Source organism: Triturus cristatus, chromosome 7 (assembly GCF_964204655.1).
Source record: "Triturus cristatus chromosome 7, aTriCri1.1, whole genome shotgun sequence".
NCBI classification, from domain to species: Eukaryota; Metazoa; Chordata; class Amphibia; order Caudata; family Salamandridae; genus Triturus; species Triturus cristatus.
In genome coordinates, this window is record NC_140590.1 from 1073494422 (window position 1) to 1073521513 (window position 27092).

General features: G+C 44.5%; 1 protein-coding gene across 4 annotated transcripts in view; it reads left to right on the top strand.

Annotated features, from left to right (window-relative positions):
* The window catches only part of AFAP1L1 (actin filament associated protein 1 like 1), a 275377-nt gene that overhangs the window by 207489 nt on the left and 40796 nt on the right, over positions 1-27092 (top strand). For all 4 annotated transcript variants that reach the window (XM_085618165.1, XM_085618164.1, XM_085618163.1 and 1 more), the window contains 6 exons: positions 10032-10243; positions 12113-12258; positions 18930-18996; positions 20554-20665; positions 20762-20926; positions 22496-22674. In XM_085618165.1, coding sequence (XP_085474291.1) covers positions 10032-10243; positions 12113-12258; positions 18930-18996; positions 20554-20665; positions 20762-20926; positions 22496-22674 — 881 coding nt within the window. The remainder of the gene's footprint in view (positions 1-10031; positions 10244-12112; positions 12259-18929; positions 18997-20553; positions 20666-20761; positions 20927-22495; positions 22675-27092) is intronic.

The window sequence follows — 27092 nt, forward strand, 5'->3', positions numbered from 1 at the left end:
GGTCGACGTCGACGCAAGTTTCGACGAAAAGACCCGCTGTCGACGCCGAAAGCATCTCCGAGATGGAGAAAAAGAAGAGGCGGCTCGAGGCCGAAATGGAGAACATCCTTCAAAGGAAGAAGGAGTTCGACGCCAAGATGAAGGAATTCAAGATTCCAACGGTTTCATCGGCGGACGTCGTCGAGGTCGAGGATGAATTCGACACCGAGGCACTGATGAGGGATCTCAAAGAGGAAGACGAGACCTATTATGACGAGGAAGCCGAGGAAGAAGACCAACAGTCGGTCTACGGCTCGGCATCATCTACCAGCCACGAGATCGAATGGCAGGATCTCGACACCGAAAACCCGGAGGAGTCCGTGGACACATACCCTTCGAGGCCTTCGCCACCCGACGACATCGGGGTGTACAATATGGTGGTCAGGAGCGCAGCGACAGCCTTCGGCGTCAAACTCGACGAAGAGAAGCCGAAAGCCGATTTTCTCCTCGAGACCCTGCTCCCCATCCAGACGAGGAGCCAGTTCCTCCCCATGCTACAAAGCATGATGAATCAGGGGAGAGAAGCCTTCAAGGAACCAGCAACCTGCCGGTCGATCACGCCCAGGACTGAGAAGAAGTATAAGCACTCTTCCCTGGACCCCCCTTACATCAAAGGTAGCGTGACCGCCGACTCCATCATAGCTTCCACGGCCAGGAGAAGGGCCAACGTACCAGCAACCTCGGGCCCACCACCTGATAAAGAGAGCAGGAGGATAGACCTCACAGGAAGAAAGGTCGAGAGGAACGCCGCTATGCACTGGCGCATGGCGAATTCCAATGCTCTCCTCAATAGACACCAGTACCAGCACTGGGACGAGATGGGGGAGCTAGTAAAACACCTCCCCGAAGAATACCGCCAGAGAGCCTCACACCTAGTAGATGAAGGCAAAAACATCGCCAACTCCTGCATAAAGACGGCGTTGGACGGGGCAGAGACTTCAGCAAGACTCCTGGCCATAGGGGTCACCGAGAGAAGGCATGCATGGTTAAGAATCTCGGGATTCAAACCGGAGGTGCAGAACAACATCCTTAGCACCCCCTTCAACGGAGAGACACTGTTCGGAGCAACAGTTGACGAGAAGCTCACCCAGCTGAAAAAAGAAAACGAAACGGCGAGGTCCATGGGGGCCCTACAGCTGAGGGGAATGAGGCGAGGCAACCCCTCAAGGAGACCCTACAGTAGGGGAGGAAACCAGCAGGGGCCGTCGCACCAGACGTTCCAGCAGGGTCAGCAGGGTGAAGGTCACGGACAGGGTCAACAGAAGCAAAACTGGCAGTACCAGCCCCGGGGCCAGTCCTTTCGCGGGAGAGGGAACGGACGTGGCCAGAAAAGGAGAGGGGGGGACCAGCCCTCATCAAAGTGACTCAGCACGCAGGAGGACGCCTACCCTCGACATGCCCCCAGGGGTGAGGCGCGAAACAGTAACATTGAGGGGGAGAGAAGGATCAAAAGCCTACGAGCATACAACACCAGTAGGCGGAAGGCTGAGGTTCTACCTTCACGAGTGGCAGCGTATAACCACAGACAAGTGGATACTGAACATCATGCAGTACGGATACTGCGTAGATTTGGAAAGGAAACCGCCAAACAGGAAGCCAAAGGGAAGGCAAAGATCGGCTCAAGAACTGACCCTACTCAGAGAAGAAACACGGAAGCTTCTAGGAAAGAGAGCCATAGAGCCAGTGCCGTTCAGAGAACGCAACAAGGGGGTCTACTCAAACTTCTTCGTGGTCCCGAAGGTAGACGGGAGCCTCAGACCCATCCTGGACCTGCGATACCTAAACAAGTTCATCAGAACGCAAAGGTTCAAGATGACTTCGCTGCAGGAGGTACTGCCCCAAATAAGACACGGAGACTTCATGGTCACCGTGGACCTCAAGGATGCCTACCTGCACATCCCAATAAACAGAAGACACAAGGGACTTCTAAGGTTCAACATCGACCAGGAACACTACCAGTTCACAACCCTGGCATTCGGATTAAAATCGGCGCCGAGGGTTTTTACAAAATGCCTGTCGGCGGTCGCGGCCCACCTACGAAGGCAGGGGATACACGTCTACCCCTACTTAGACGACTGGCTGGTCAAGGCAAACTCACGCGAAAAGTGCGAGAGGCACGCAAAACGCGTAACAGACACTCTTACGAACCTGGGGTTCTCGATTCACTGGGGGAAGTCGTCGATGGAACCGGAGCAGGTGAAGATTTTCCTGGGGGCAAAAATCAACTCCCTGAACAGTACAGTGGTGCCCAGCGACAGGAGGACAGATGCCCTACTGAAGGAGACGTGGCTCTACCAGAAGGGGCGAGCTCTGACAGTGAGGTCAGTGAGCAAGATGATGGGGATGATGGCGTCGTGTATCCAGCTGGTGCCGAATGTACGCCTGCACATGAGACCATTCCAGGAATGGCTACAACAGCAATGGTCACAAGCAAACAGAAGTTGGGAGGATCTAGTGGTTGTTACGCACGCAGTGCAGGAGGAGATAACTTGGTGGAACAGAGACAACATGACAGCAGGGAGAAGCCTGACACCACCAAACCCAACGATGACCATTACCACGGACGCATCGCAAAACGGATGGGGAGCGCACATGGACAACCTCAGAGTGAGGGGTCTGTGGGCTCCAGCAGATGCGGTTCGCCATATCAATTACCTCGAGTTGAAGACAATCCTGCTAGCCCTGAAGGCATTCCAGAGGCACCTGTACAACCAGAGGGTGTTGGTTCAAACAGACAACACCACGGCAATGTTCTACATCAACAAACAGGGGGGGACACAGTCGTTCCCCCTTTCCACTCTGGCACAGGAGATTTGGAGATGGGCCATACCTCTCAAGATAGACCTGCTAGCGATTCACCTACCAGGGAAGGACAATGTGGAGGCAGACTGGCTAAGCAGGCAGACCTCGGCTTCACACGAGTGGGAGCTCAATGGGCACGAAACGCAGAAGCTTTTCCAGAAATGGGGAACTCCCACAATAGACCTGTTTGCAACACGCCAGAATGCAAAATGCCGAAGCTTCGCGTCCAGGCAACCAGATCAGCAATCCAAAGGGAATGCCCTATGGATAAGCTGGTCAAGGACATTTGCCTACGCTTTTCGCAGGGTGCTCGAGAAATGCAGAACCAGCAACATGACACTGATCCTTGTGGCACCACAGTGGGCAAGGCAGACTTGGTTCTCCCAAATTCTAGAGATGGCTCAAGGGAATCCCCACAGATTCACAAGAAGAAAGGACCTGCTCTCCATGCAGAACGGAGAGGTTCTTCATCCAGAGCCAGAAAGCCTCAGCCTGGCGGCATGGCTCCTGAAGAGTTAGAGTTTGCGGACCTTAGATTGCCTCCAAGCACTATGCGAGTGCTGCGAGAGGCAAGGAGACCAACTACACGCAAATGCTATAGTGCAAAATGGAAAAGATTTACAATATGGTGTGGCAAAAAAGGCCTGCAGAATAAAATGACAAAGGACTCGACAGTGCTGAGATACCTCACGCACCTTCTGAAAAGTAACCTATGCTCCACTTCCCTAAGGGTACACCTAGCGGCGATAGTAGCCTACACAAGAGGGGAGAAGGGTGGAAGTTTCTTTACGTCGCAGGTCGTAAAGAGATTCATGGAAGGGGCGAAACGAATCGCGCCACCTAAAAGGTTGCCGTCGCCGGCATGGAACCTCAACGTGGTCCTGACGGAGCTTATGAAAGCACCATTTGAACCCATACACAAGGCATCAATGCAAATGTTGACTATGAAAACGGCTTTTCTGGTAGCCATAACCTCGCTACGCAGGGTGAGCGAACTGCAAGCACCAACGCTACAAGAGCCCTACATACCGATACACAAGGACAGGGTTGTCCTGAGAACGGACCCACACTTCATGCCTAAAGTCGTGTCGGCATTCCATTTGAAGCAGAGTATTCAGATACCGAGTTTCTTTCAAAACCCAACTTCGAACGCAGAAAAGGCTCTACACACTCTAGACGCTAGGAGAGCGGTGATGCACTACATTGAGAGGACCAAGGAGCACAGAAAAACTCAGCAGCTCTTTGTGTCCTTTGCATCAATCTTCATGGGGAGACCAGTGACAAAGGGCACCATTGCTAGATGGATTGCACTAACTATACAGTTTTGCCACAAACAGGCAGGACAGGAGCTAGCGGAGGGGCCTCAAGCTCACTCCACAAGGAAGAAAGGGGCAACCATTGCCTTTCTGGCAAACACGCCCATTCAGGACATATGCCTGGCGGCAACATGGGCTTCGGTGCACACGTTCACCAAGCACTACTGCGTGGACATATAGATGAACAAGGAAGCACAAGTAGGACAGAAGGTGCTTCAACACATATTCAACGACCAACGCTCATCTACCACCCAGCCGCCACAAAGATAACAAACCGCTACAAAGTCTATGCACAGCATAGTGAATCCAGAAAGATTCACGCTGCAAAACGAATAGTTTCTTACCTGTCGTGTAGTTTTGCAGCTTGAAGATCTTTCTGGATTCACTAGCGAACCCACCCACCTCCGCCAGGAAGATGAGGCTGGAGGAAGAGGGGGACAAACAGAGAAGTACAGAAGGAGTGAAATACTACAGAAAAGTGGACATATACTTTAATCATTCGCCTAGGGTTAAAAAAACAAAAAAAAGAAACGAGAGGAAAAAAGAACCCGAAGATGGCGCCCCAAAGGTGGGACTTCCGCAGGAAGCACGACGACGTCACGAGAGGTGCACCAAATGGTGGGACGTCGACGCCCACCTGGGCAACGAAAAAAAAACAAAAAACAAAAAACAAAAGAAAGACTACGAATCCGGACCCAACCACCAGACCGCGGAATAATGCACAGCATAGTGAATCCAGAAAGATCTTCAAGCTGCAAAACTACACCGACAGGTAAGAAACTATTCGTTATAGAAAATTAATTCCAAGTCAATGCTGTAAATGCAAAGGACAATATGATGCTATTTAAATGTAGGTGCATGTTGGAGGCGGGAGTAAAGATGCACACATAAGAACATCATGTGCTAGCATCTAGAACTGAGATAAAACTACAAAACCTTTTATAGCACACACACGCTAGTTGCTAGATTTTACTTTAACATTGATCCCTGTGGTCTATGTTAACTGTTTGGGAAGTGTGTGCATGCTTTTGTAAATTTTGGGGTATACTTGGATTTACTTGTAAGCGGTCACTGGGGCAGAGGTGCCAATTGTTGAAGAAACATTGTTTCCTTTTGGGTAATATGGAAGTCTCCTGCCCATATGTCTCCTTGCCCCTGGGTAAAAAGCTGGGCTTCTGAGTCTATTGTTATCATTGTAGCTGAGCTCCCAACAAAAACGTTGTTAATAAATTAGTTTGAGGGTACACCCAAGGCTGAAAGCATTCTTGGTGCCAAATGGGTAGTTCAACAATCTCTAAACACAGTTTAGGGCGCCACTGGTGTTCAGGTGTCAGACAAAAGACAAGGAACAAGAGTGAGACCAGTTAAGAACCAAACGGGTTTTGCATGGTGAAAAGAAGCAAGGTGCTGCAGTAGAGATAGTGCTCATTAAGACAAACTGTGAGGTCAGCAAATTCTGATGGCTCACATTTCATAATGTGCCAGTCACAGTGAAGATTTCCAGTGGGCGGAACATCCAGGTGAGAGGAAGCACTCACATGCTCAACCTGTTACCACATGCTCAACCTGTTACCACCTGAAATTGTGATTTATGTTGAGGGCCCAGCTGAGGCTTAACGCATCGATGTCGCCCGAATGGTAAAGGGTGATCACTCATTTCAAGGGTCTTAAAATGAGAGTAATGCCTTGCTTCCCCCTGCCTGCTCCTCCCTATTTCGCTCTTGCTCCTTTTTTCCTCCACTCTCTCCACCATGCCATTCCCTTTTTAGGTCTCGCCTGACCCAGCGCATGCGCTGGTCTGGCGAGACTTATTGAGAGGGCTCCAAAAAGTGCTACCAGGCCAGCCTAGAGCTATAGTGCATGTTGGCGGGCGCACGCGCCGCGCTTTACCGCGATTGCTTTCACTTTCGCGGCCGCACGGCCGCTTTGATGTTTGATCGTGATCGCGATCACTTTCAGTTTGCATAGCCAATAGGTCTCGCTTTTGGGACCTTTTAAGTATTTAGTTATGCAACTGTTGCACAGATAAACACTTATAAGGTCCGAAAGTCGAGACCTATTGGCTATGGCAATGCTTGTTTGTTATTCTCTCTCTTCTTCCTACCTGTGGTTTGCATTATTTCGCATTTTCCTACCTCATTTCATGATTTTGTGCACTCTCCTTTGCTTAATTCCATTCTCCTGTTCGTCTTTCTTTCCTTTTGCCTTCTTTCCATTAGTTCTCTCATCTCTCTTTGACGTCTTCTTGCTATTCCCACCTTTTATTTTTAGTCTCCTCTCTCGATTGTCCCACATGCCCCATACTCTCCTACCTTCTCACTTTCTATTTATTTGTTCTCCCTCATTTGCCCCTTTATTGTCCATTCCCGCTTTCGCCATCATTCACTCTCCTCTCAATTCCTTTTCTGTTTCTTCTCATATTTCTGACAATCCTTCACTCCTTTATCTCTTATTCTTGCCTTCCCTCCCTCATTTACAATCGTCCTTCCATCTCCTTCTAGTTTTTTCTGTTGATTGGTAAAGCTATTAATGCTGTCTTGAAACCAGCTCAGACCACGAAGAGGAGGGAGAAAAAGAGACACCAGGCATGCCTCCCACCCCTACTTTCCTTTGCTCTCCTTTTTGGAATTCACCTTTCCTTACTTTCTCCTCTTCTATCCATTTTTTCTTTCTCCTTAGCTTTCTCTTTTCCTTTCCACCACTTCCTAACCATTCTCCCTTCACCTTCCCTCCTTTCCTTCTGATTTTTACCTTACTACCACCTCCCCATGCCTCGGATCCTTCCTCCCCTTTTTCTCTCCGTACTTCCACTACTCTTTTCTTCATTTTCCATCGCCCCCCTTCCCCTGTGCCTCTTCTTCCATCACTGTTTCTCTCCTCGTGACCTTTGGTACCTCTCGCGATCTCTTCACCCCTTTGATTCCCTTGTATCTCTTCGTTCCTTCTCCTTTACCCCTCGGTTCTCCCGCCCCCCTTTTGTCTTTATCTTTTGCTTTCCTTCTCACTTCCCTCCTCCGCCTCTGCTTTTCGCATCTATTTACCTCCAGATCTCACCGTCGGTCACACATTGTAGTGTTCGCTCCATCTTTAGGAATGCACCGCCTGGCTCAGTGCCAAGTCATCCCCTAAAATGGCGGTGTCTGGGTCAGGCAGACAGGCAGGCGCTGAGCCCTGTGTGTGGCCGATCAGCAGTGTTATGAATACTGGGGCCCAGGACCTGCTCCGCGCGTGCCAGGACATTTCCCAGACACCTTTTGTAAAGCGCCTCCGTGCAAAGTGCATATATCAAGAGTTCAGCGCTCCACCTGTCTCCCAGTCCCATGCATTACCCGTCATGCTGTGCGGCCCGATGGGTCTGACTGCTACCCCTCCTTGAAATGTCACAGTGTAAGCATGCTTAAGACGTCTCACCTAAATTGCAGTTAATTTCTGGTTGTTTAGCGTGTTTATTAGATTCATTCTAACATTAATTTCAAAGCACTGTGAGAATTTATCACAGACAATCATGGACAACTACCATACAAGTTAAAAAGCTATATACTATTTGTGACAGGCCTTGTCTATAAACGAACCCTCATTTCATCATTTCTAACGTTGTTTGGTGAACAGTGACTCTGCGTTTGGTGTTATCCAGACTACCCCTTCAGAGGACCAGTGACTAAGCAAGGGTGTTATTGGCCCTAATGCAAGCAAAGAAAAAAATGCTTTCGTTTGGTAGTAAAAGACAGCTGCAATTGGGGTGCCGTGAGCCCACTTCAGCTCTGGCCCTGGTGCCACTGAACCCGCTGCACCATTGAATGCAGCTCCTCTTGCTTCTGTAGGAGATGCCCTACTTGTTGCTGCCCAGCAGATCACCAGAAGACTGTGTTGGGACCCTATAGTGCAAGTGTCACTTTGTCCTCCATGCTTAACACCAAAGCAGCTCATGGAAGGTACCGGAAGCTAAGGGTCTATTAAAGTGATACAAGATAACATAAGTTTGTCTGTTTATGGTTATGTTATCAGCATTTATATAGCACACAGTCTGCCATTGGTATGGTATTGCATCGCTCTCCGTAGCCCAGAGATTACTTTACCAATGGTCCAAAGTTTTCCGTTGCAGATCAGAGTCTCATTCGGCTCGCTAAGGTCTGCTACTCGTAATGTGAACGGGTTTGTTTTGTGTGTTAGATGAGTGTGCCAAATTCCAAGATTTGATGAAAATGTTCTTGGTGAATAATGAGTCAGAATGGAGGACCATCCCGAACTGCTAACTGCTAGAGGGGTTGACCTCGTAGCTGGGGAACCCGGGTTTGAGTCTCGGCAGGGATGCTCAACTTCCTGTGATTCTGGGCAAATCACTTAATCTCCCTGTGCCTATTAAAAGGAATGTGTCCATTTGTAACTCAACTGGTGCTCATGTAAAGTGCTCAGATACCTTCGAGTCAAGTTTGCGCTATTTAAAACTGAAAAATAAAATAAATAAAAAGATGCATCTTCTAGGATGGTACGCATTCCCAATGTCCGACACAAGTATATGTGTAAGACCCATCCACGCAGTGCATTTTCAGGATGTTTGAATAACAAAATCATGGGGTGCCCACCACAGGGTGCATGCTTTTCCCCAACAACCCCTTTTTTCAATGGGAACCTGTGTTCGCGTTCAGAACACAGGCTCCCCTTGAAGTCAATGGGAGCCCAACCAAATCATATCCGGAAGCATCGGGAGCATCATACTCACTCGGTCGTACTCCCTCGATCTGAGTCGTCCGGAAGGCATTCCAGAACCAATTCGGTTGCAATTCTGTCCAAACGAGAATGGAATCGGGCCCTTAGCCGTGAATGCTCTGATGAAGCTACTCAGTGACCTTCGTCATCACTGAATAAGGCATAACTGTGCAATTATGTTTTCTTCTTCCATGATGTCATTCTCTTTTATTTCTAATTGAAAAATATCTGCTTCTCAAGCAGTCAAGGAAATCTGTGAGCCTTATTTGGAGTGGGGCTGAAGTGGGACATCCGAATATCCCCTCAGCTATATTAAGAGTGCATAGATGTCATAAGCACTCTAAATATGGTGGGCAGGCCTCCTGCCTCTTTCTGCTGGCTGCGCCTCCCTGCCAAATTGGGAATAAGGCCATAAGGACTTTATTTAGAGTTAGGTGATTATAGAAAATTCTAACATTTCAGTATATTTCGGAGTATTGCTAGGAATGGTATCGTAGATAAAATTAGACATTCAGATTTGCCACCGGTTATAATTTCCTCCAGAAACTTAAGGCGTTTCCTTTGGCACCTAACCTTGAATCCGACCAGAGTGCCTTAAAATAGTCTTTCTTGGCTTTTGTTCTCAAAACTGGCACAGGTTTTCAGTTGATGCCTAGGGGGACCGAAAGGGTTCTTTTATGGAGCGAGTGAAGAAACATTTTGCACTTTGGAAATAGACCCTGTATGCAGTTCATTTTGCATATTATTTGTACATTTGATTTTTGTATTCAATTCATATTGTTTGTTATATTCGGAGAACCTTTAGTTTGCTCCAATGTCATATTGGTCTGATCTTAAATTAATCTCTCATCCCCGATAGACGGATAGAAGGGTCAACATTCCCTGAGGAAATAACAAAGTTTAGAGTGTAATGAGATTAACATAGGGCCCCATGGGTAATAACAATACCCAGGATAGTTTAGTAGTAGGCCCAGAAAATCTTTACCCTTTGTGGTGGTTGAGGTGCTTTCAGCTCTGTGGAGATGGTGTCATCCTTGCACAGTCCAGATGGGGGGATTGCTACCTTACACGGTTGGTCCTGGCGGACCTTTTCTTCATAGTGTATGTTCACAAACCCACTATATGTCATTGTCATGGCCCTGCTCTCTTCACATACTGCTTCCATAGGGTACCTCAACGTGCTGGTGAATCGGTGCTGGAAAGAGCGATGGTGCCGCTTGAAAGGTCACACACTCTACTTCCACAAGGACCGGAATGATCTGAGGACCCACGTGAATGCTGTGGTGCTTCGGGGCTGCGAGGTGAAACCTGGCCTCGGACCCAAACACCCCTTTGCACTGCGCATCCTGAGGAACGGACAGGAGGTGTCGGCTTTGGAGGCAGGTATCCCACTGCAGCGTAAGCAAATGTTGTGATTTCTGTCTGGTCTCAGCAGTGTATCAGTTTGACAAATCTTTGGTGTCAGGTTCTGCATAATCCTGGTGAATACAGGGCCACAAGCACGAAGGGGCCTACTGCGTTGGTTGCTATAAGAACCTGCGGTACATAGGGGTTTACAATGCCCAGCATAACATAAGACCCTGTAGTACACTCTCACCCATGTTCATATGTGAGGGTAGAGGTCAACAGAGCATGGGGGATTTTACAGGGTGACAATATACAGGAGCCAGCAGTCCTTGTGTCAATATGTGGGTATCCCAGTGATATAGTTATTATAAGATTGTCAGGCGAGCATTGTACATTTGAACATCGGGCATGTTCCTCGTATCCGTGCTTTAAGGTATGGGGTAGATCGTTCTCTTACACAGCCCCTTGTCACTGGAATAAACTCCCTCTTAGCCTTCGCTCTTGCCCAGATTTCCCCTCCTTTAAGAAGGGGCTTAAGACTAGGTTGTTTTAGATACCTTCCATTTCTCTTCTCGTGCAGCGTAGCACCAGGAAACTCATCCGGGAGTGAGTCATGCACGATATCAAATGACCAAATAAAATAAACGTTTTGGTGCCAGGCAACAGCGGCGTAACATAGGCCTCTACTATGCAGTGAGGAAGACAGCTTTCTTGGGGCCCCTGTTCAACTAAAGAAATAGGTATGTGTGTGAGATACAGAAATATTGGGGGCACCTCGCCACATTTTATCAGGCCGCCCGTCATTTAACGTTCCCCCACTGCCCTCAAGCTTCAGATGCCCTCTAATCTGAGAAACATGCTACCTGTTTGAGCGAGACTTATTTTATGTTGGTAAAATCATAACATAAGGTAGAGCAGTGAGGTTTAGAGAATGAAATGTGCAAAGGTTGAGAGAAAAGAGGGTGACATTTTAAGGAAGGGGTGTAGATGGGTGGGGAAATAAGGAAGGGGTGTAGATGGGTGGGGAAAAGCATGTCATTTGGACAGGTTGCGGAAGGAAGAGAGATGGTTGGTGATAAGGTGCAAAGAGAGAAAGCAACAGTAATGTGGAAGGGGTAGGTACAGGCAGATATTGGGCAAATTGAAGAGACATATATTTACTGATAAATGATGGTCTACATATGAATCTGTTATAGATTTGATTGTTGGGTATAATTCTGCCAATTAGTGCTTAGACCTGTATGTATGTATGTTGATTTCCTGAACATATTTAACAATCATTAATAACTCCCAGGACCACTGCTTGTTCCCTCTGAGGTTGCGTGACAGGATTCACAAAGGAAAAGTTGTCCGCAGGGGACATAGACATTTTCCTTTGGGAATCAGTTACCACATCCTTAGAGGTGACAGTAAATGATCAAAAGTTTGCAACCGCAATTGCAGTTGCAAACCATACATATATACCATTGCAACTCACCATTCGGAAGGTATGCCTCTTTCATGACCCCCTCTTAATTACAATTCGAAATAGATTGCAAAAACCCTATTTTGTGAGTCAGAAAGGATTTTCTGGCTCATAACATGGTTATAGTAAATCGAATAAAAAACCTTTATGGCTGCTGCCTATATGATTTTGCAAATTACATGTCTTACCATCCCAAAATGGCTTTGTACGTCTGGCCTTGTTTCTTTTCTTAGCTCCAACACAGACTCATCACTTGTATCTTCATTGATTTTGTCAGTGTAATCACTTTGTGTGTCAAATGTAGTAGTGATGATTGGTTTAAGCTGAAAACTTAGTGTCGCTGTAATTGATGTGGCATTTCCAGACCTTTATTGGGCCCTACCATGCAGCTATGCCTGTACTAACATTGACCTTGTGTGTTCTTTCCTTCCTGCAGGCCAGTTCTTCGGAGGAGATGGGACGCTGGCTGGGACTCCTTCTGGCTGAGACTGGGGCTCAAACTGTGCCTGAAGCATTGCACTACGACTACGTTGATGTTGAAACAATCGCCAACATTGTCACCGCTGTCCGCCATTCATTCCTGTTAGTATGGGCATGGGAATGGGGTTCTGTGGAATGGAGTGGGAATGGTAATGGTGGTAATGGCAGTGGTAATGGTGATGGTAGTTGTGGCAGTGGTGGTGAAAATGGTAATTGTTGCCCCTGTGTGCCATTCATTCCTGGAAATGTGGGCACCTAGAAAGGCTCTGGGGGATGACTGAGTGAGAATGGTCAGAATTAAAGCTAAGGGTCTGTTGGCAGTGGTCCCAGCAATGCAATGAGCGCCACACTCTAAATGTAGTAAAGTTTGGAATGAGAGAAAATGTGCTGTGGGGGAGTGTGACTCAAGAGTACATTTGTGATACTAAAAAAGTAGTTTATAGAACCATTGCAACCATTTGAAGTGAAACTATAAATGAGGCAATACTTCCACTTATTACTAATGGTGGTAATACTACCACTCATTACCTCAATGTAGTTGTGCATAACTTTTCTGGACGGCCCTGCCATTATGGATATCAACAAGAAATGGCTGAACTGTGTCAGAACGCACTAACTCACTGGAGTAAATGTTTGCTTTGGATTAAATACTGTCCGGAGGACGGCCATGTTCCGATTACGTGGGCGAAACAAGTTGACAAAACTTATAATTGAAGGCATGTTTTTTAATTTAGGCTATATCCCTACAAAAGAGAATAATGGGGCGTATTATCAAGGACTGGTGTGAACATGGGCTTCTATTAGAATTCTCCAGGGCATATTATCAAGCCCATTATCGCCGCTTTAGCGGCAGTTTTCTGCCGCTAAACCGGTGATAATTTTAACGCCGTGCTTGATAACATGCCCCAACGTTTCTTAAGGGATCTAGTCCAAATGCCTCCTCCTTCAGAACAGAAAAGCTATCCTAGTTGGATTACCATAAAAAACGTACAAATGGAAAAAATAAAACCTATAGGTGCGATAAATACACTTTTTCACAGCTCGAATATGACTTCCTATGCAAATAAATGTTGCCCGCTTATAAAGTCCGGAAACTATATTGAGTCTATATTTTAAAATGTACATAACATCATTATTAAATGTGCATTTACAAGACTGAGTTCATTGGAGTACAAGGACATAAAAGAAGGGATATGGTCCATACTAGTCTTTGTAGGGAAGCATAGAATTGTTTGAAAAAATAAACAACCCTAAGGCAGTCTGTGATTCCAAGCACTGGTAGCTCTGGGAGTAGTGGCTTGTGATGTTCTTAGGTTCTTGACAAGAAGACACATACAATCAATGGTATGATATGACATCACAGCAGTGGCGTAACTAAATTTGAGGGGACCCCCCTGCAAAGTACATGGAGGGGGCCCCCCTTCCCGGGCCACCACCTATCGCTTTTGCTGAGGAGAGCCCTCTGGAGCTCGGGACCCCACCGCAGCGCGGGGGCTGAGGGGGCTTTTGTTACGCCACTGCATTACAGGATTGGATTAGTAATGTTGCAAACACATAACCCAAGCCATATTGTAGTAGTCAAGATACTTGTAGAGACACCTACTTCCTAGTGTATTTCTTTGATTAGGTTCAGCACAATGAATTAAGGAAACAAACAGACATTTTATATAACAGTGTTAAACAATAGTTTCTTTAACTAATGAAAGGCATACTCAGGACATTGGCAGGCAACCTTGGAAAGCTACAAAATAAAAGTACATCCTTAGCACTGCTTCCTCAAGAGGACACAAATGTTACATTTAATTGAGACTTTATTTTAGATGATATTTCTGAAATGGGAAAACACAAAAGCACACACACACACAGAAAGGCTCATTCCTGTAAAATAAATGTGAATTGTTAGTCAGCCATTATGAATAGCTGTCAATGCAAGTTGACTGCAGGGCCACTGGAATTATGGTTTTAGACGAGGACAGACGTATGCTGCAGAGTCTACTAAATTAAGTGAGAAGAAAAGGCAAATTATGCGTCATAATGAGGCACATTTTGTGATAATATTAGTTCATTACTTTGTCATTTTTACACATAGTAACACTGTCTGGGAAAGGATTTCATCTCAGTACCAATATAAGACTTAAAAATACACTAATAAGCAACCATGTGAAGGGCCTTCCAATGTACAAGAACACGCTATTTTATCTTTTAGTAAATTTTGATCCGTTTGAGCTAGAAACAATTTTTTTAGTTAAAATCTTCAGATTATGCAGCAGATGATGGATTAAGTGGCAGCTGCGTCAAATCCACAATTATGCAAAAAATGTCATCAGCACAGAATCCCATAATTCCAGTGGGCTGGGCTGAATGCTGCCTAGCCTTGCTGATTGCAACACATTTAAGTTAAGTATTATTTTCTAGGATGAAAGTTATATGACACGTCATACCCTTGTAATCCTGAACACTCACATCAGTTTACACCCCTGACAAATTTCTGTGACTCAGATATATGCTCTAAAACGTACATATTTTTTCTTTTGTTGAACTTTCTCTTTCTTAAACTAAAAGGCATTGTAATGTAAATCAGTTGCAGATAAATTGTTCTTTCTTCAAAATCTGTCTTGAGTGCTCCCGAATGTTAACGGACATAAAAACACCCTTTTGCAGTACTTCACCTAGAGGTCCTTAGTTAATTCCATTCTGACTAGTTTGCTGAAATACCCTATCTGTGCCACTAGAGGGGGCAGCCGTACTGTGAGAATGAAATCAGTGGTTTTTCGTCCAAATTGAAAGCACAAATTAATATCCAGAGTCGTATGCGTTGCATTTGGCACCCAGAGAACAGACAAACAACCATAAAATATCAATATTTGCCTCTTGCTCCATAATACATAAAAAAAATCACCTATTCTTTGTTATCTTCTTTTAGTAAAGATCTGCCTTTGACTGAGAAAGTTGCCTTTAAAGTGACACTGCCTGAAAACGACGGCATTGTACTAAAAGGTTGATTGAAATTATGCTAGCAAAACAGTGAGTCTTCTTCGTGGAAAATCGCATAAAACCATTTTGCGTATATGCCTTGTTTCTGGGGTGCAACCCCGCAGTGAGGCGTTTCAGTAAAATGTGTGATCTGCTGCAGATAATGTAAAATATATATTTTTTAATGCGCTTCGTTCAAATGTACAGACTCTGTCTACTCAAAAATAGAGATGTTTAGTATGGAATTAACTCTAATCCAACCCTTCCACCATTTCATAGAGGAAAAGGGTCAATTTGGAGTGTTCTAGAGATGTGCACAGCGCTTTCCAGACTCACAAGTAAAGTGCATGGTAACCTGGTTCAACTTTAAGCGAAAATTCACAGATATGAAAAATATTATTCACAAGCATGAAACTCCCTCAGACTGGCATCCCCCACATCAGCTTTACAGCCTCACATTACATAAAAAAGTCTCCATTGATTGGGCTGCTTTCTAAATTACCATTACAAAATATTTAAACAATTTTTTGCACGGAAATAACACTTTTCACACATCTTTACTAATGCTGTTACACAAATACATCTGCAAATGCATTTCTTCAAATACTCTCTTACCAATGCTCTTTTTGGTTTGTTTCTCCTTGCAACTGATAGTTGCTGCAGGTCTTCAACAAGGTTCTAGGCTTTCTTATTCACTAAGTTGCTTAGTTTCCAAAGTGGAAGAACTTTTCACACATTCCTTCTTCGAGAAACCAATGTACAGCATCACATTTTCCAATTTGTAAAATGTATGTAATCCAGATCCTGTTGTCAATATTTCCAAACAAATTATGGAGGACTTGAAGAATCCTCTCGTTATTCAGGCTGATTTGGGGTGAATTGATTTAGCAGATTATCAATGGGGATTGGTCCCATAATGAGACATTAGGCGCATGTTGTACACCGGACACATCACTGCTGGTCAGGAAGACTCCAGATTTGATGCGATATTCTTCGTACCCCTTAACTCTATCCCACATCTGTGTCTTTCTGCACAGCCCATATGTAAGAGTGCAATGCTTTGCCGTTCAGTTTTTCACATATAGTACATACATGTAAAGACAGATTCATACCTGCACCTGAACATTGTACTTCTAGAATAATGCAGTTTCAAAATACTGTGAACTATAGGTACCAGTCTTAACCAGGTCAGTGGTAACCATTTTATCAACTGCACTCGTGGAAACTATATCAGGGATAAAGTACCCCCTGCCATACATTATAAGGATACTGCAAGTCACTGAGGAGTTCCAAAGCCATATAGATGAATGAGGTGGAGGGCAGATTTCCTTGATAAGGTTATGGAAGTCCAAGGTGATTTGCAATATGCTTATTATGGGTACTTTTTCCCCATATAATACTTGGTCACCCCATCACCTTTCCAATAAACCACTTAAAACCTTGGTGCGTACCTCTTTCATAAGAAAGAGCAAGCATGTTTGCTAAAATGAAGAATAAAAATAAAACGTCTAGTACAAAATTAAACACATCAACATCCTGGTAGATATTTGTTGTGAACAGATATTAGAAACAGCTCAATACAAGTCAGTTTTTTTTCTAAATAGCTGCAGTAGCTTGGAATGAAACATGCAGACAAATACGAGATTTTCTCTGTGGAGTGCAAAAAATAAAGATATTCTCTGTGCTTGTCATTGTAAGCTATTAAAATAGCAGAAAATGAAAAGCATCATTCTCTTTCATGTTGTTAAATAGCTGCTTCAATTATGCTGCATGACCTGACCTGCCGTCCACCCCGACCGCTGGCTCTAGGAGCAGGAATTGTGATGTCAAAACTCGACTGTAATAACCTTATAATAGTCAAGTTCTGATGTCGTCGAGTTCTGATGTCTTTTCTATATAATCGGCGACTTGGTGCATCACAAGTTGGTGACTGGAGTTTATACCGGAATGATAGAAATCCATGTATTTTATAAACCTGTGCCACATTTTCTCTGTTTCGATTTTCAACTTCTATGTGGGTGATAGAAATATCTATCTTACTTTCTTTTTTCTTCCAACTGTCTTGTAACACATTCTGTTTTTAACCGCTAGGCAAAGGTGAATGCTTCTAAGTCATCCCACCCATCCCTTTTAAATCAGACTGCGCTCTTTCCTATTAATATTGTTGTTGGTGTTAATATTATTATTTGAATTTTCACTGTTGTTAAATGCCCCTTTTCTGCCATTTGTAAATACAGAAGTTACTATTAACTAATGTATGCCTTTCAAAGATCTGGATATTATATAATGGGCATAAGTTAGCATTAGACTCTGGAAGAACCTAAAAGTAAGACAAGTCTAAAAGGGGGTGTGATTCATGGCTAAGACAGGGTCAGAAGTGGAGGTGCCGAGCAGAAGAGATGAAGGTTGTACTTCAGAAAAGAAATATACACAATAGTTTCATGACAGTTTCACTTTTTGATTTTCATCTCATATGTGTGTGATATGAACATTTGCTTTCTTTCTTCTACCCGCTGCCTTCTAGCAAGTTGTTTTTAACCTCAGTTCTAACCTAAATACTTCCTAATGACCCCCAACACATCCAACGTAAAACAGAGTTTGTACTCTTTCCTAATCCCATTATTGTTCTACCCTTCTATGCTTGTTCTTCTTTGTCCAATGTTATTACTACTTCTCTCTAAGCTCACAGTGGTCCTTACTTTACCTTTCCACCAACAATGCTCCCATTTAATCTCTCTCTCATTGTTGGCTTTCCTCTCTACTTGTTATCCCCAACACTGAAATATTACATCATATTTTCACATGATTCCCTAAATGGACTCTTTAAAATGGTACTGTATTCCATGCTTAATTTGAGCCAATGGGGGCCACCAGCACTCATTTTTGGGGACCAGCACTTATTTTTCCTCATTAGGAATTTGAACACGAGCAAAAGAGAGAAAAGCACACATAGGGGAAAGAAGTAGGAAAGGAAAGACGGAAAAAACGCCACAAAGTGAGAAAGCAGAAACCTGAACCAGGGCTGGACTGGAGAGCCAAAGCAGCCCTAGCAATTTTCTCAGATCAGTCCCTGCCTGGCACTGGGAGGCTGGAAATGCTTGCTTGCTGCTTTTGTTACCGAGGACCGATATTGCAGCACCGCTGCAAACTGGCCCCCAATGCTGCAGTACTGGCCACCACCCTTCCAGCCTCCTGGAAAACACCCAATGCACGGTACAGCCAGTCTGGCCCTGACCTACACAAGTCAGGTAAAGAGGGAGGGAGTGTCTGATAGAGGTTGATTCATGACTATGCAGCCTTGGTATTCGGCACACCAACAATTAAAACTCCAGCCCAGTTTCTGAGCAGAGCTTTGGGCTCTAGCACTCAATCTATAACAATTTAAGCACTGACTGTGTATGGTGAAAGTTGTTTCTTTCTCCTTTGTATTGTATTTACATGCATCAGTTGACGCTCCTCTTCTTTAAATAGATTGGATTCCTCATATCAACCATTGTTTACTCTTTATTGCCCCCGAAACGTCATTGTACATAATCATCCTTATGCCCAATTTTCTTATGATGCTCCCTAATTGGGGATCTTCTATATTGCTCTTTTCAGACTCATCCTTTTTTAATTTAATTTCTAAATGCTGCACCTTCACCTGGACTTTCTTAAGCACACTGTAATCGTCAATTACCCCTCTTTTCTTGAGAGCGTTTCAATATTTTATGTATCGTGTTTGTAAATTTTGTATTTAGTTTTGGCAAGAAGTGCTTTTCAATTTAAAAAAAAATATTGCTTATGTATTCCCCTCACAGGTGGGCAACTTCGTCACACAGAAGCAGCACCGACTCTCGCGAGTATGACGATGTCCCTTATGAGAAGGTAAACAGGCTACAGAATCTGCTGCGCATGCGTTGCTCTTATTCTTTTAATGGGAGATGGCAAAAAGGACCAGACAATCACTGAGCTTTATTTGCAAAGAGCCCTTTCCATTATGCTTGTCTCTGCTGCTCTAGTTTCAATCGGAGTTTATGTAAAATCTGTTTTTTATTTCCCTTCTGGTATGCATGTGCATCCAGTGTGCTAAACCCAACTTTTACAAACGAATCGCAGATCCGTAAGGCTGCTCAGTAGCCACAATACTTTCTATCTTTTTGTATTGAACAAGTGCAAAAGGTTTTGTATTAGTTAAGCCAGTAGTTTCCACATTGGTAAAAAGAATATTTGTGAGCCTTATTCAGGAAAATAGTTAAAATGTCCAATATTATTTCATAGTTTGAGAAATGCTGCAACAAAGTTCAGGCCTCTTTTCGATTTGTCCTAATGTATGCTCCCAGTTCTCAACAAAACATGGGGACTAGGATCCTACAAAGGTGCAACCTAAATGCTCCTGAATATAAATCACTAGACAAGGATTATGCCATTGCTATAAAACTTCAAATGGGAGATTCTGAAGGTGTTGTCCCTGTTGAAGGTGAGGTCAGAGGAATCCGAAGATTCAGAAGCTAGAGCCCTCATCCACCCAGTCAGATGGCATGCTTCATCATCGGGCAGCTCCTCGTTGGGCTAGCGCTGCAATGCCCAAGAGGCCCCATGAAGGGGCTCTTTGCCAGAGATCTTTTAGATATTTTTAGTTGTGACAAGGCTAAAGTGAGGGTGCTGAAAGTATAGATTGGAAAAGAAAATTGTGAGGATAAAGTGACCAAGGGTTACCTAATCAGTGGTGGTTGGTATTTAACGGCGGTGGGAGTGCGGGTCGCGGGGGAAGAGGGAAGAGAATGAAAAAAAAACACTTACCTGTGTGCTGCTGCCGCCACCTCTCTGTCCTCTTCGCCCGCTTCCAGGACTCCAGGGCAGGGAGCACCTGGCTCCCAGGCTTCCCATAGCCAATCACCATGCTGTAATGCAGTGTTGTGATTGGTATGAGTGCCATGGTTCGGTGCTCAGCCAGGCAATGAGAGCTTGGACATGTTCTCCACCCAGGTTGTAATGCAGCCTGGGTGGAGAACATGCAAAGTGAGCATGAGGGTTTGACCGGCCCGAGGCGGCCCTCTAAACGTCATGCGCCCTTGGATTGGGCAAACCACTCCTCTCCTGCCCTCTGTGAGCAGAGCAGCCCGCCCCTACCCAGCTGAGCAAGGACGGAAAAATAAATTGATAATAACAATAAGTCATTATCATTTTTTCCTTTTTGACTTGGTCAGTGGGGCGACGCTCCTCCGCCTTTTCGAGGCGCCACCCCTGCACCTCATAACTGTTTATTAAAATGGTGTATCCTGCCATGATTAAAAGCATGTTGAGTGATGAAGGAAATAATGGTCCTTCATAGCTCAAGGGATATTTTATAGGAAAAGTTCTCCCCAGAGGTTTCTCTTCCACTCTGATGCATGTTCTGCAGTTTGTTCTGACAGAGTTCTTCTGTCCTTTACTCTCTTACAGGTGGATGCGCCTTCTCGTCCTTTGGGCACGCAGGTGAAACGTCACGCGTCGTCCTGCAGCGAGAAGTCCCGCCGAATAGACCCTCAAGTCAAGATCAAGCGCCATGCCTCGAGTATGTTCCCCCCTATCGTCGTCTCATTTTTGAGGACATGATTATTGACTGTTTGTCCATCACTTATCCCTTCCTCTCCTACTCGTTTACCTGCAGATGTGAACCAGTACAAGTATGGCAAGAATCGGGCAGAGGAGGACGCCCGCCGCTTCGTAAGTGAGAAGGAGAAACTGGAGAAGGAGAAGGAGTCCATCCGCAATGACCTGCTGTCCCTGCGGAGGGAAAAGAAGGAGCTGAAGGAGGCGTTGAAGACGAGCACAGGTAGGAAGTCCTAAGCAGGAGTGTATCATAACCAGGGCCACTGGAATAATGTGGCAGAAGAGAGTCAAATTATTCAGCAGAGTTGAGTAAATTATGCGGCAAGAAAAGGCAAATTATGTGGCATTATGCAGCACATTTTGTGATGGTACTACTTTATTATTTCGTTATTTCCAAGCTTCTTTACGGTGTCAGGGCATTAGTTGTGCCTCATTAGTACCAGTTTAACACCCAAATATAGCAATAAACTACATAAAAGTGACCAGTCAACCTTTGCAAACGACCTCCCACTACGCAGTAACACGTGTCGCTGTGTTTTTACTAACATTTGAACTGTTTGAGCAAGAAACATTATTGGGGGGGTTAAAAACGGCAGATTATGCAGCCAATAATGGATAATGCGGCAAATCTACAATTAGGCAAAAATCACCACGGCCGAACAATCGTATAATTCCAGTGGCCCTGATCATAACTCCTGCCAGCGGTGGATCGACCATAATACATCTCACTTCAGCACGTGTTGTTGTACATCACTTACTGTGCACTCTCCTGCCATCTAGTGTTTGCCGCAAACAGAATGCCCCTCTTCGCATTTTGTAAGCAGGAATGTCTTGCATTGACTGTGGTGTCAGACGGCGAGGGCAGTGTCAGTCTTTCTGAAAAGTTCCGTCTGACCCCTACTTAAACACCACTCTGTGACCATCATCATTCAGTAGGACAGGGCAGAGTCAACCCTCGTCATCCTTTGGTTTGTCGTTGTATCATGCCCATTTTTCTCCTGCCCACTACAGCATGGTGGCAATGGGTCCAAGCTTTCTTCTTTTTTTTTTACCAGGGTCACATTCACAAAACATAATTTCTTTAAAAGCCAGGCTTGCCATGGCAATATGTGCTTTTTGAGATTAGGAAAGTATTTGTGCTTTTCATAATAGTTTTTTTTATATATTGGTGAGGGTGTGGCAGCTCCCACAGCAATGTTGTATAACAACCATAGCAAAACTAAACAAGCTTTGACAAAGCCAAATGTCAGTCAACGATTGGCTTTGCCAATGCTTTTTGGATTGCAAGGTATTCTCGAACGTGTCAAATTAAAAATTGTCTTTTGTGGTAGAATATGATAATGAAATCCTTCAATAGGTTATACCTATTTGCTACTTCACGCTGTTTTTCCTCAGCCTGCCTCAGTTGCAAACGCACACAGAATTAGCCTAAAGTTTATGAATGTCTGTTTAATCATCTCACTAAGTGGGAGAGACAATGTCAGTACAACTTGAAGTATCCAAAGAGGCTTTATGAAGCAAAATGTGACTGTTCATAAAAGCCATTGTTCAAGCCCCTTTTACTGTAAAATTAGGAAATAATCAAGAATTCCTGTGAGATTCCCCTTTTAACCTATATTGACCTTAAATTTAAAGTTGAATCGTCCTCCACATGCTTACAGAGTGAGAGTTTAGTATGTTTTAGGTATTGGGTGCAAACTTTGTTTTTGAATGTTCTAATTTCTGAATTCCAACCCATAGCATGCTAAATTTCACAGATAGTGGTTTCGTTTATTCCCCCCCTCCCTTCCAGGTAAGAAGCAGAAACAGTTGGAGGAAAGGGTGGCAGCGCTGGAGGAGCAGTGCAAGCAGAGGGAAGGGCGGCGAGTGGACCTGGAGCTGCAGCTCACCGCAGTGAAAGAGAACTTGAAGAAGTCCCTGGCAGGTGGACCGTCACTAGGGCTGGCCGTGACTGGCAAGACTGATGGTGTGGTAAGTCTCTCCTGTAGCAAAGTGTCTCCCACCATGTATCCACCGCTGGCAAGCAATGTGAAGCAATCTAACATGGTTTCTGAAGAGCACATTATTACAGACTTGTATTTCACAAGCCAATTTATTTTTATTTTTATTTTGAAGGTTTTATATAGCGCGAACAAGACCCTTGCGGGTATCAGAGCGCTTTACAGGGTAAATATAGGTAACAGACAGGCATCCAGTAAATAACATAATGGTCCATATAAGTCAAGAATCGTATAACCATTTATAAACATTGATCATGTGAATTTAGACATGAGAAGAGATTTCACTTCTTTTTTGAAAGATGCAGTTGATGAATTCAGTCTAGTTTCTGGTGGCAGTGCATTCCAGATCCTGGGCGACATCCCCTAGAAGGCTCGGTTGAATGTTTTCAGTAGAAGGTCAGTAGCACTTCTTGAGGATCTGTTGCCACATGAAGGCATCAATTTCTGTGCCAGATAGCTAGGAGTGTTGTGATGTATGGCTTTATGCGTTAAACATGCAGGGGCAGATTTACAAGCCCCTTGCGTCATTTCTGCCCCACTGTTGCGTCACTTTTCGTGACATAGCAGAAGTGTAAAAATGTGGCCAATTTACAACGTGATGCATCTAGGGAGGTGCGTCACGTTGTAAAGCCCTGCGTCACATTATACCTGCATCAGGTATAATGTATGCAGGGTGGGCGTTTTAACGCAAAAAAAAGGCTCGTAGAAGTGACGCAGTGAAATCTTCAAGATTTCATTACGCCACTTCTAGGATGCCACTGCATCAAATTCTTACGCCTGCTTGAAGAAGGCGTAAGGAGTGACGCAGCACAATGAGGATAGGCCTCCCCCTGCATTGCTGGAGTTGCGTCGTGCTAGCGACACCACTCCAGCAATGCGTGACTTTTGCGTAATCAGATGCATCAGAATTTCTGACACATCTGTCAATCCTTGCGCCATGGTGCGCCATATTGTAAATACGGTGCATCAATAGTGGCGCAAGGGTTTCTAATGGTGGCGCAGGGAAAGTCACGCATCTTTACAGATGCGTTACTTTCTTGTAAATCTGCCCCGCAATTTTTAGTTGAATTCTAGCTTCGAAGATTAGCCAGTTAAGCGATCTGAGGTCCGGGAAGATGTGAAAGTTTCTTTTGGAGCCAGTAAGTCTAGCTGCTGCGTTGATTGAAGCTCTAGAGGGGCCGTTGAAGATCTGGGAAGACCGCAAAGGGAGACACTCCCATATTCCACTCTTGGGATAACTAGTGCTTGAACTGCCAGTTTGAGGTCCTTTGTCGGCAGGAAGGGTTTTAGTTTTCTCAAGGTGTTCATCTGAAAGTTTGCTCCTTTTGTTGCTGCGCTGATGTGTTTCTGCATATTTAGATTTCTGTCCAGAGTTACTCCTAGCGATTTCGCTGAGTCGATAATAAGAGGTTGGCAGTTGAGTGCTGTTAGATGTTTCAGCCAGTCTTGGATTATGGTTACTTGGGAGGGAGGGGCAATTAGGAGGAATTCGGTTTTGAGTGTATTTAGTTTCAGGTGGTTTTCGGCCAGCCAGTTTGAGTTTTTTGTAGCATTGAGTTGAAAGATTTGATGTCTTTTAGTGAGTGGATCTTTAAATATAGCTGTGTTTCATCTGCATACATATGATACTATACGTTAGAGGAGTTGAGAATTTCGGTGAGTGGTTCCATGAATAAATTGAAAAGTGTAGGAGAGAGGGATGGTCCCTGCGGGACTCCTAAAGTGACTAGAACAGGTTCAGACAGGGATTGATTAACATTGAATCATTGCAATCTGTTTTGAAGGAACGAGGTGAACCAATTTAGAGAACAGATCCAGATAATCCCATTCTGTGTTTCAGTCGGTCTCGCAAATTGTCGTGTTTGACGGTGTCAAAAGCCGAAGAAAGGTCAAGCCAGAATAGCAAACAGGCTTCGTTTTGGTCAAGGATTTGTAGTGCATCATCTATTATGTGGGTCATGGCTGACTCAGTACTGTGCCATGCGCGGAAGCCGGTTTGATATTAGTTGAGAAGGTTGAAATGGTCTATGTGGTTGCCAAGCTGAAGGTGTACACATTTTTCTAAGAGTTTGGCCAGGGGAGGAATGTTGGATGTTGGGCGGTAATTATTTAAGTCTGAGGGGTCAGCTGTTGGCTTCTTTAGGATGGGAGATACTTGCCCCGATTTAAGGATTATCAGGGATGATTCCTTGAAGGAGAGAGGTGTTTATAATCTTGGTCCATAAAGGCAGTAACAGTGGAATGAAGTCTTTTATACAGCTTGCAGGGGGAAGGTCTGTATAGTGATTGGCGGGATTCAAAGCCAAGAGCATTTTGAGTATAGCTTCTTCACTGTAGGTATTGAAGGAGGATCAGGAGGCATTATTTTTTAGGTCGCACTTTGGTGAACCTCGGGTGGTACTCCTGCAGAGGATGATGAAGTGACTATGTGTGTGTCAGTGTGAGTTATTAAATCATTGAGTAAGTCCTTTTTTATGTTTTCGGTCTTCATAGTGAAGAAGGATGCAAGACTTCACAATTGGGTGGTGGGCCTGTGTTAGCGTGGGGGGGGGGGTGAGGTGCACCCTTAGATTGTGTTTTGATTAGATCGAATCGTTTTTTGGGACGATTCTTGGCTTGGCATAATTGATTACTGAAAAAGTCTGCTTTAGATCGTCTGATCTTTCTGTAGTCGGAGTTTCTCTTCGTTCTTAGCAGCTTGAGGTGGTTGGCGGATGGTGCTGATCTCCATCTTCGTTCAATTAATCTTAGGGATCGTCTGTCCTCATTGAGTCTTCCATCGTACCAGGGCTTGAGTCTTTTGTCGAGACTCTCTTCAGATGTAGGGGGGCGACCTTGTCTAATACCATGTTCATGGAGTAGAAGTAGTGGTTGGTAAGATCTTGAACATCGGATAAACCTACTGAGGGAAGAAGGATGTTGGGGCTGGATGTTGTGATTAGCTCAGCACCAATATTTTTCAGATGCCCTCTTCCATATTTTAGTTCTCGTGGGTTGAGCAGATTTAAGTTTTACTGTTTCGTCGATGAAGAAGGTGATGATGTGGTGGTCAGACCAATCACATGGTAGGATCGTATCGAGCTGAATGGATTCGGCCTTAGAAATGACAAAGTCAAGGATTGAGCATTTATCATGTGTGGAGCTGTTACAGACTTGGGTGAGGTCAAGGTTCGAACGGAAGGCTTTGAGGCTATTGACCGCTGGATCATTAGGGTCATTCCAGTGGAGATTGAGGTCTCCAATATCCATGAGATGTTTGATGAAGGTGAGGTTATCACCTGGTGAGTGATAGAGAATGTGCAGAGAACAAACTGGTTTGGTATTACTAGTGATGTCTAAGCATAGGTATTCACATCAGGGGAATACTGGAGATTGGGAGTGGTTCACTGAGAGATTGTTCCGGTATATGCAGGCAATCCCACCACCTGTCTTATCAATTCTGTCTAGTCTGAGGATATCATGGTTCTGGGGTACCAGTATGTCGAGTATGGGCGTAGGAGATTCATTTAACCAGGTTTGGGTCAGAATTAATAGGTCAGCTTCATGCATGAGTTTGAGGTCGGCTAAATCAGCTGCATGTCTTGTGGCAGATCTGCAGTTTAGAAGTATGCAGTTAAGACGAGGCTTGATGAGGGTTGTGTTGGGTTCTTGTGTGAGAGGGACTCGCCTAAGGTTGTTTTCAACTATACCTCTAGGATTATGTTTTGTAGATCTGTGAGTATTGGAAGGGATAGTTTGGATTAGGGAATGTTTGTGCAGTTTGTCTGGGAGCACTGTGTTAATGAGTGTTACAATTGAATCTGACCATTGCTGGGGGGTGAAGGGGCACTTTTCTTAACACAATATTGGAGAAATTCAAACCAAATGGTTCTTTGAACAGCTTACATTTGTTTTGCAGGTAGTTCTGAATTGTAACAAATATTGTTGTATGTAATCAGCTTTTGCATAGCTAATACCTTATAATAGTGCCTGGTCACCATAAAATATTAAAATACTTCAGAATTTGCAACCGTGCCCATGGGTACTATTTCATCTTATCAGCAAATCATGTGTTTACCTTCAAGAGAAGTGTATACCCAATACAAAACATTGCATGCACAGCAGGCAAATATATTTGTGAGACAAGATAGCCATTGTCCTTTGAGGTAGTGTTAGGCCATTAATGGTTTGCGACCACAATTTTGGTAGCACAGCATTGACACGTGATTGAGATTCATGTGGATGGGTTCGTTTTTGCCCCTTCACCTTACGAAAAGATATTTCTGACTGATATATTGCAACTTGTGGTTTTGCAGCATGAATCTGTTTCTGGATTCACATGCTGCGCATTATTCCGCCATCTAGTGGTTGGGTCCGGAATCGTTTTTGATTGTTTCTTTTCTCTTTTTG